The sequence below is a fragment of the Piliocolobus tephrosceles genome, chromosome 7 (genome assembly GCF_002776525.5).
Source record: "Piliocolobus tephrosceles isolate RC106 chromosome 7, ASM277652v3, whole genome shotgun sequence".
Classification (NCBI taxonomy): domain Eukaryota; kingdom Metazoa; phylum Chordata; class Mammalia; order Primates; family Cercopithecidae; genus Piliocolobus; species Piliocolobus tephrosceles.
The window spans coordinates 67,445,049-67,455,028 of NC_045440.1; the positions used below are offsets into that span (position 1 = coordinate 67,445,049).

General features: G+C 46.5%; 1 protein-coding gene across 2 annotated transcripts in view; it reads left to right on the forward strand.

Moving 5' to 3' along the window:
* The window catches only part of ADHFE1 (alcohol dehydrogenase iron containing 1), a 37,063-nt gene continuing 27,083 nt past the window's right edge, over positions 1 to 9,980 (forward strand). Inside the window, exons 1-2 of one of the 2 annotated variants that reach the window (XM_023222378.2) lie at positions 1 to 70; positions 7,678 to 7,715. In XM_023222378.2, the coding sequence (XP_023078146.1) occupies positions 12 to 70; positions 7,678 to 7,715 (97 nt within the window). In that variant the 5' untranslated portion in view covers positions 1 to 11. The remainder of the gene's footprint in view (positions 71 to 7,677; positions 7,716 to 9,980) is intronic. The other variant, XM_023222379.1, reaches the window with a different exon arrangement.

Consider the following 9,980-nt stretch of genomic DNA (forward strand, 5'->3'; position numbering starts at 1 on the left):
CTCCCAGCGCCATGGCCGCAGCCGCCCGGGACCGGGTTGCGCACTTGCTGAGGCAACTGCAACGCGCAGCGTGAGTGCGGGGCCGGCGGGCGGGCAGGGGACCGCAGGATGCCACTGTGCCCACGCAGCCCCTTGGGTGTGACCCGCTCGGATCCTGCGTAGTCTTCTCCGCTTGCTTTCAAGAATTCGGGGAAAGGGATACTGCCCTGAACTCCCACCGCGCGCCAGGCGGAACAGTCAGGTCGCAGAATGCGCGATGCAGCCTCGCAGGGCGCAGTGAGGCAGCCTTTACTCTGTCTACCGTTAAGGAAACTGAGGCCCAGAGAGGACCTGGTCCCACATCGTAGCAGGCAGTGGAGAGCTTGGCATGGTGGCCAAGACACATTCATGTATGCAGTTGATACATATTTATTGGGCATATATTACGTGCCAAAAACTATTCTAGGTTCTGGGGATACAAAGATGAAAGGCTCTGGAGCAGTTTGAGGTCTAGTGGGGAATGGGATGAGGGGATGAGGCTAAAACCGGCCACAGCAGACTGGGTGTAGAAGGGAAGGACAGATGTGAGAAGTCGCAGAGTCACACTCCTTGGCACATACAGGGAGTCAGGGTTTCAATGTTATGACACGCCTGACTCCCTGCAGAAATGCGAGGTACATCCTGGTCACCTGACAAATACTTGCTGACCATGCAAGTGCATAAGTCTGTCTGGGAAACATGGCAAAGTTTGAGCTCACAGGTGGAGATCAGTAGGAGGAAAGGTGAGGGACTGGAGAGGAATGTCAAGCAGAGAGAAGAGCAACACCAGCGATGGAGATGCAGTCCCAGGACACAAAAGTCAAGTAGACCTACCTTCATAGGAGAAGACAGCTGATAAAAGACCATGAATAAGAATATAGCTAATACCATGAGCCAGGCAGTGTCCTACACACTTTGAATGGACTATCAGTATAATAGTAACTCTAATCCTTTCACTGACCCTGTGACATACGGTATTGTCATCCTCATAGATAAGGAAATAAAGACATGGGGAAGAATTTGTCCAGCGTCACACAGCTAAGCAAATGGCACAGTCATAATTTGAACCCAGGTACTCTGGCTTCCCAGTCCTTGTTCTCAGGCCTGTACTAAGGAATTTGAATTGTGTCCTGTAGATAATGGAAAGCCATTGAACAGTATTTCTCACCATGAAACACTGATACCTTAAAATGTCCCATAACAAAAGAATTCCATGGCCAAATAAGTTTGGGAAGCTCCTTACTGCTGTATTGCCCTCTTGGAGAATCAAAATATACATTAGACATGCAGGGCTCTAAGAAGCTACAGAAAAAAAAAACTAAAGCTGTGTTGAAATTTTTTGTTCTAAACCTGTGTCATAGAATTCTTTGTCACACAACACCATTCATATCCCATGGAATCAGTGTCACACACAGAATGTTTTTGGAACGGTTGCATGAGAAGGGAGTGTGGCATCATCAGAACTGTGTTAGCGCATTCTGGTGGAAATGTGAAGAGGAAGAACTAGAGGTCATTGTCCTGCTCCAGTCTAAAGATAATGGCTTCATGCACGGAGAGGCAGTTCCTTGGGTAGATAGAAATGTTGAGTGGTTGGTTAGAATCCACAGGATTTTGTATCTGAATAGTTAAGAGTTGAGATTTCTGGCTTGGGCACCAAGTAAACAGTGGGCTCATTTACCAAGGCAGGGACTGTAGGAGGGTTAGTGTTAGGAGGAAGATGGCAACTTCAGTCTAGGGCATTTTGAGTTGAGCATGCTTCTGGTACATTCAGATGGAGACCCTCAGTAGGTGATTGAAAGCATTGTTCTGGGGCTCAAGAGTGAGTTGGGAACAACCCATCCATGTGTACAGAGGACAGTTGAAGCCTTAGCAAAACTCTAACCTAGAAGGAAACAGCTAAGGGTGAATTCCTGGGGAGCAGCACTGCCACAGCAGGAGTAGCAAGATGGTGCTTTCTTCTGCACGTGCTTATTTTTCTAATAGGGTAAACATTCTAAAAGTGGGAGATTTCCGATGAAAATCCTGGAAAATTGGAAAGTGACATCATTGGGCCCATGTTTCATCAGGGAAAAGTGGTCTAGGGCATGGGGTGATGTGTGGCCACCTCTATAGGACAGAGCATGCACTCTGGGCTTCTGCCCAATGCATTCCATAGAGCAGCTGCACTGACAACTGAATGGAGGGGAAAGAACCAGCACTGAAGAAGACAGAGGCAAGGTGTGGCCTGGCCAGAGAGGTTGTGGGAATGCCCTGGAGGGCAAGAGTCATATTCTCTCTCCAGATGTGCAGCCCTTAGCTAGGCAGGGTGGCGGGTGCCAGTGGTCCCAGCTACTCAGGAGGCTGAGGCAGGAGAATCACTTGAACCTGGGAGGCATAGTTTGCAGTGAGCAGAGATCAGGCTGCTTCATTCCAGCCTGGGCTACAAAGCAAGACTCCGTCTCAAAAAAAAAAAAAAGATGTGCAGTGCAGCCCTGCTTTGGCTGTGTTCTCTCTGGGGTACAGCAGGGAACAAAACAACCTAACCATGCCATGCATGGGGCACAAGGGACAGATGACAAACTAGTTAGTAAAATTGAGAGTACATTAGCTGTTGACAGTTATTAAAGAGAACATAAAGTGGACTGGAACATTGAAGGAAGGGATGCAATTTTTGAGGTGTTCAGAGCAGCCCTCAGTGTGTTAGTTTCCTACAGCTGTTGTAACAAATTATCATGAACCTGGTGGTTTAACACACATTTATCTTCTTAACAGTTCCAGAGGTCGGAAGTCCAAAATTCGTTTTACTAGGCTGAAGCCAAGGTGTGAGCAGAGCCACACTCCCTCTTGAGTAAGGCTCAGAGGTGCCGCAGAATCCACTTACTTGCTTTTTTCCAGCTTCTGGATCTGTACCTTCCGTTCCTTAGCTTGTGGCCCCTTCGTCCATCTTCACAGCTGGCACCCATCTTGCTTCAGTGCTCACATTTCTGTCTTTTGGGTCAAATCTCCCTTTGCCTCCCTTTTATAAGGATATGAGTGATTGCATTTAGGGCCCACACAGATCATCCAGGATAATCTCCCCATCTCAAGACTTTTTTTTTTTTTTTTTTGAGACACAGTCTTGATGTCACTTAGGATGGAGTGCAGTGATGTGATCATGGCTCACTGCAGTCTTGAATTTCTGGCCTCCTCAAAGATCTTCCCACCTTAGCCTCCCAAGTAGCTGGGACTACAGTGCACACCATCATGCTCAGCTAATTTTATTTTTTGTAGAGATGGAGTCTCACTATGTTTCCCAGGCTGTTCTTGAACTCCTGGCCTCAAGCAGTCCTCCCACCTCAGCCTCCCAAAGTGCTAGGATTACAGGTATGCGCCACAACACCTGGCAAGATTCTTTTTTTTTTTTTTTTTTTTTTTTTTTGAGATGGAGTCTTGCTCTGTCGCCCAGGCTGGAGTACAATAGTGTGATCTTGGCACGCTGCAACCTCCACCTCCTGGGTCTGAGCGATTCTCCTGCCTCAGCCTGCCGAGTAGCTGGGACTACAGGCACACACCACCACACCCGGCTAATTTTTGTACTTTTAGTAGATACGACGTTTTGCCATGTTAGCCAGGCTGGTCTTGAACTCCTGACCTCAGGTGATCCGCCCGCCTCGGTCTCCCAAAGTGCTGGGATTACAGGTGTGAACCACTTCGCCCAGCCAGGATTCTTAATCATATCTGCAAAGTTCCTCTTACCGTATAGGGTAACATTCACAGATTCCAGGATTAAAACCTTATCTTCAGGAGCGACTACTCAGCTGACCACACTCACTGAGAAGGTAATGGTTGCAGAAAGACCAGTGGATGGAGAAAGCAAACCCTGTGGCTTTCAGGGAAGGTACGCAGAGGTGAAGCATACCTGGGTATGGAGCAGAGTGAATAGTGGGGAGATGGGAGTGTGGGCCAAGGGTGACCCCAAGATTTTCTGGCGTGAACAACTGGAAGGATGAAATTGCCATTCGATGGGGATGGGGAAGGCTGTGGGAAAAGCAGGCTTGAGAGAACACCAGGAGCTCAGTCTTCCATAGGGAAAATGTTGATGCTTCATAGACTTCCAAGCAGAGATGCCAAGTGGGCAGGTGAACCTGGAGTTCAGGAGAGATGCCCAAGCCAGAAAGATAAATTTGGAAGTCATCAACATCAAAGGTATTTGAGACCATGAGACCAGGGGAGGTCACTAAGAGACTGAGTGTGGGAAGAAAAGAAAATGTTCCAGGACTGATCCCTGAGCCCTCCAGCGTTTGGAGTCAAAAATCATGAAAAGAAATGAAGCCAAGAGCAGCCAGTGTGGTGAGAAGAAAACTGAGTGGTGCCCTGGAAGCCAGGGAAGAACATGTTTCCAGGAAGGAGGGAGTGATCAGGAGAATGCCGCTGACACATCGGGTACCGTGAGGACAGAACTGAACTGAGCAGGGTGGTTAGCTGGGTAGAGGGCATTAGTGAGCTGGGAAGTTGGTCAGTTGAGTGGGGATAAAAGGTGAAGGCAGGAGGTTCCAGAGGGAATGGGAGAAGATAAATCAGAAGAATGAGTATAGCCCGCTGAAGGGAAGGAGAGAGGTAAAAGTGGGAGTGGGAGAGGAAAGAGGAACAAGAGGTTTCTGGTTTTGTTATATAAGATGGAGGAAATACGCTTATGAATAAGCTTTAAAAAAATGCTGGTTGCTGATGGATAATGTCTAACAGGAAGGGGGATTTTGATGATTTAGAGGAGAGAAGGGAGAGCTGCTGGCAGTCCTTGAGTAGATGAGAGGAGATGCGATTTAGGGAATGGGAGACAGATTGGCTTTTGCTGAGAGTGTGGCTAAGAGGTCATCAGCGATATCAAGAGGGAAGCCAGAATAATGGGGCTAGAGCCAGGAGGGTAGGTAGATGAGGTCCTTGCTCTCCCCAAGCCTCACTCTGCTTCTCTGAAGGAGTCCAAAGAAGCCCATTAGTGCCTTCAGGCCATCCTAAGAAGGCAGGAACCCACAGCCCGGTTCCCCCACTCCAGTTCAGGCCCTCTGTCTTGGCATGCCAGGAAAAGAGAGGAGAGGGTCATGGGAATGAAAATGTCTATATTTACTTATTTATTCATTTACTCCCTCATTTAATCAGTACAAAAGACTTACTTTGTGCCTGGCACTTACTTGGTGCTAGCCACAGGGGATAAAGTTGTGACAAACAGTAGATCCTGCCTGGGCATCACTAAACTCACAATCCACAGGCAGATAGAAGCAGGAAAACAGCACCAGTGTGGTATATTTTAACGCGAAGGGAGGCTCCAGAAAGGGTGTCTCTCTGCAGCCTCGGGCCTCAGGGAAAGTTGCCCAGGGGAACTGACAGGAAAGAACAAAAGTTATCCAGAAAAAGGGAAGGAAAGTATGTTGCAGGCAGAGAAAATAATAAGGACGAAGTTCTGGAGGAGAGAGAGAGACTGTGGCTCACGCAAGGAAAAGAAAGAAGTTAATTTTTCCGAGAACCCAAACCCAGAGATGGAGTGAGTTGAGGGGCCAGTCAGGCAGGGGCAGGCCTGAACTTTATATGAGAGCCATGGGGAGCCATTGAAGCAGCTTTAAACAAGGGAGTGACATTCATTGGAAATACGCCCCGACTACAGTGTGAGGAATAGAGGTGGCAGAGGTGGAGCCACGAGAAGCCAGTTGGGAATTTGGTAGTCATCCACATGAGAGGTGATACTGGAACCAGAGAGTGGCAGGGTCCCAGGAAAAGTGGGCAGAGTTGGGTAGAGACATGTTTGAGGCCTTGGTGCATAATGAGCTCTAAAGGGTGAGGGAGGAGGAAGGGTCAGAATGGCTGAAGGCAGCCCAAGACAGAACCTAATATTTAAGGAATAGGCAGAGTGAAAAAGGAGCCAGTAAAAGAACAATTAGAGGAAGCCTAGGCAAGTAGGGCTACTGGAAGCCAGGAAAAAGTTCCACCTGCCCAAAAAGGTGTGACCATGCGTTTTATGCTACTACAGTGAGATGCTACCAGGTCTGAGAAATGAGGACACAGCCGGACAGCTGGACTTGCAGACACAGCAGCCTGATTTCAGGGGCCAAGGAATGTGTCCGAGACCCAGAAGCGAAGCCAGCAAATGTAGGTCGGGAGGAGAGAGAGGGAGAGTGAGCCCGCCAGAGGGGGTAGGAGGTGGAAAAGTTTCAGGCGCAAAACTCTTCAATAGGCTGAAAACGATTGAGTGAGGGGAGAACTAGGAAATACAGGACAGGTAGAGGTCCCGAGAAAGCAAGAGGGGACAGGATACAAACCGCGAGTAAGAAGTAGAAATAATGAATTGAGATAGCCTCAGAGCTTGGGGAAGAAAAAAAAAAGGGGGGGGGGGGGGGGGGTGGGGAGGAAGCAAGTGCTCCCAGGAGCGTTCACTTTGGAAAGCTTTGAGTTTGGATTTTTTTTTTCCTTCCCTCTACCTCACTTTTCTTGTCCTTGGAGGGTGTAAGCAGGAAAGTCCTCCAACCAAAGCCCACTGTGAAGGGACACGCCTGGCCTGGCCCGCGTCCTCTTCCCCGGCGCGCGGCCGGGACCACTAGATGGCGGCCGCGACTCGCGCCAGCTCTCACTCGCCCCCTGGTCTGCTTTGACTTCACAGTTCGAATTTTTGAGATCTGGACGGCCACTGAGATCAACCCTTTTCCTTCTCCCCAACCTTCCCCCTCGGGTGTTTTAATTCCAGATTTGAATTTTTGGCGGGGAGGAGGAAGTGATGCACTCAAGTATCTACCGAGACCCAACCACTGGACAAGGTTCTTTGCGCAACCCAACGAAACATAAAACCGTCTTCCCAGCCTCGATCAGAGAGGGAGCAGGAGAAAGAGAAGCCAGAGGAGGGACTGGGACCGTCCAAGAAATAGGAGACAACCAGGACAGGAAGGGAGACCAGAGCCAGGGGAGGGAGGGTTTCCAAAGAGGAGGACGTGGGAAATCGGTAGAGAAACCGACTGAGAGAAGTGAGATGCGGTGGCGGCCTTGGAGCGCGGGACGCGCCGGGTGTGCGCGCTGCTAGGGGCGCTGGGGAGCCGCGCGGCGGGGATGGAGGAGCGCTCGGAGTCCCGGGCTGCAACTGGGTAGAGAAAGATGGGGACCAGGGAGGTCTTTAGGTCCAGGAAGGTTTCCTGGAGGCTCGGGTCTAGAGTCTGCTTGAAGAAAAATTAGCCACCTTGAGGACGCTGGGAAATATACAAGACAAGTTCCCAGCATAGGGTAGTAAGTAAGAAGAGGCGCACGGGTAGAGTTAACCTTGGGTCGATTTGGAGACCAGGGACCCTAACCCAGCTCCTAACCCAGCAAGAGCTGAGGCCTCATGGAGACCAGGGACCCCCATCTTAAACTTGCATGTACCCCCAGAGCGTTTATCTCAGCTGCCCGCAGGCATTTGATAGGAATTGCTTGAGTAAATGAATCCATGAAAGAATAATGCTGCAGCGCCGGGAAGACGCTGAGTCAACTTTTGTCCATCGTTATTTCCGGGTCTCTATGTATTTTTTCTGTTGTACGGTGTCTGCCAAGAACTACCAGTTTGATAGCATCTTAGCACTAGACTGCAATCTGAGTTAGCTTAAGGCTTTTCATTTTTGGTCTTTATTTTCACCTTTGGGTTTTTTTTTTTTTTTTTTTTTTTTTTGCTGTCGTTTTTATTTTCCCTAGGTGCCAGTGCCCAACTCATTCTCATACTTACTCCCAAGGTAATACTTCTGTATTTTTAAACTAGCCACAATTTTGGTTTCTGCATTTAACATTATAATACATTTGGGTAGTGTATGTAAAGAAAACTAAGGCATGTGAGAGCAAGGTCCATGAAAACAGTTACCATTTCACTGTGAAATTGATAACATGTAACTCTGTACAAAGTTAGCTGAATGTACACTATTAATCACGTGTTTGTCTCAAATATATATTTAATGCTACTTATAACGCTTTTCTCTTTTAATTACTCGCCAAGTCTAAAAATGCACAGATAGGATTTTAAGAATGTCTGAGTTCGTCAAACAGAATTAATCAAGATGAAGTCTTTGGAAGGTTCTAAAACATCTCTAAAAACTAGAGGTTAAAGAACAAGGTGGTTTTTAGAAAGAAAAACAAAACTTGTTTGTATCAATCTTTAAAACAATATTGTATTTCCTAATACTTAAAAATAATAACAAAGTTTCAGTTACCACAACATCTTAATCACTACCAAACACCAAACACTGTGGTCCACAGAGCAGCAGGAAACTCAACATAGTTTCAGCATGTCCTTAGAATGTCACATGGATTACTGACACAACCACTGATTTTGTCTCTTCTAAGGTCAGATCTAAACATTAAGGCAAGAGTTGGAAAGGAAAGAGGCTGACCACCCAGGATCCTAAGCAGAAACCCACAGAGAAGCCGGCTGGGGAGTTAGAACAGAGAGAGTAACGGACCAAAGACTTTCTCTTGCCCAAGGAGTGACTTACCCTTCAGGACAAGCCAAGGGACCTCCCTGTCCATCATTAACCGCCATCTATGAGGCAGAAACATGTCCAGGTTTTAAGGCCCTTCTGAACATATACAGAATTTTGTCTTCAGCTGATTTTCTCGAATTCTTAGTTGGTTTCAACAATTAGTTAATTTCCTATTTGAGGGAATAAAATTAATAATTTACAGAAAGATATTCTCATTATTTTCTAGGATCATATTTATGTCTTTATCTAAAATTTAGTAACAGGAATAATAGATTTTTATATACAGAGAGAGAGACAGGGTCACCCTCTGTCATCCAGGCTGGAGTACAGTGGTACAGTTGTAGCTCACTGTACCCTCAAACTCCTGGGCTCAAGCAATCCTACCACCTCGGCCCCCCACAATGTTGGGATTATAGGCTTGAGCTCCTGCACCAGGACAGATTAATTTTTTTTAGGCCTAGAGGAATCAAATAAATTTGGCTTTTGGTTAAGGGTGCATTTGCACTCAGGGAGCTGAAGGTAGATTGTTGTCTAGTTCTAATCTATTTTCCTTAAAAAAGAAAAAGCATAGTGAAAATTGTTCTGTAGACTTTACCTTATGACTGACCAGTATTGATACAAATAAGTAGATAAAAACAAGGATAAAAATCTTTAATTAGGTCCCGTTCATTGTTCCAATATGACAGAAAATCATTTTTACCATAATTAAAACCTAATCCTTTGCAAGGAAATAGCACCTTATAAAAATGTTTATTAGGCCAGGCATGGTGGCTCACGCCTGTAATCCTAGGACTTTGGGAGGCCGAGGCGGATGGATAACAAGGTCAGCATGGTGAAACTAAAAATACAAAAATAAGCTGGGCATGATGGTGCGCGCCTGTAGTCCCAGCTACTAGGGAGGCTGGGGCAGAAGAATCCCTTGAACCTGGGAGGCAAAGGTTGCAGTGAGCTGAGATCCCGCCACTGCACTCCAGCCTGGGTGACAGAACGAAACTCCATCTCAAAAAAAAAAAAAAAAAAAGTTTGAACCTGGGAAGTGGAGGTTGCAGTGAGCCGAGATCCCGCCACTGCACTCTAGCCTGGGTGACAGAATGAAACTCCATCTCAAAAAACAAAAAAGTTTATTAAAATTCACCAAGATAAATACGTTTTTTATATGCATAAGCTTGAGAAATGTAAATATCTTACTGTGGTAAGTTATCCCTATGAATTAAAAAAAATTAATTCAAACAAGTTATCACAGTTGCTATAAGAAGCGTAAGCAAGTCTCTAATTCATGAACTTACTGGTAGTTGTTTTCTAATAGTAAGCCAACTCTAGACTAGGGGATTTTTTTCTAGAGGATTGTTACACATTATATTTTCAAACTCATATTTTAATTATAATGGAGGAAATGTTTTATTATTTTCACAAATTTAGCCTCAAGTTAGCATTACATTCTTTTTTTTTTTTTTTTTTTTGAGACTGGGTCTCACTCTGTTGCCCAGGCTGGAGTGCAGTGAGCCGAGATCATGCCACTGCACT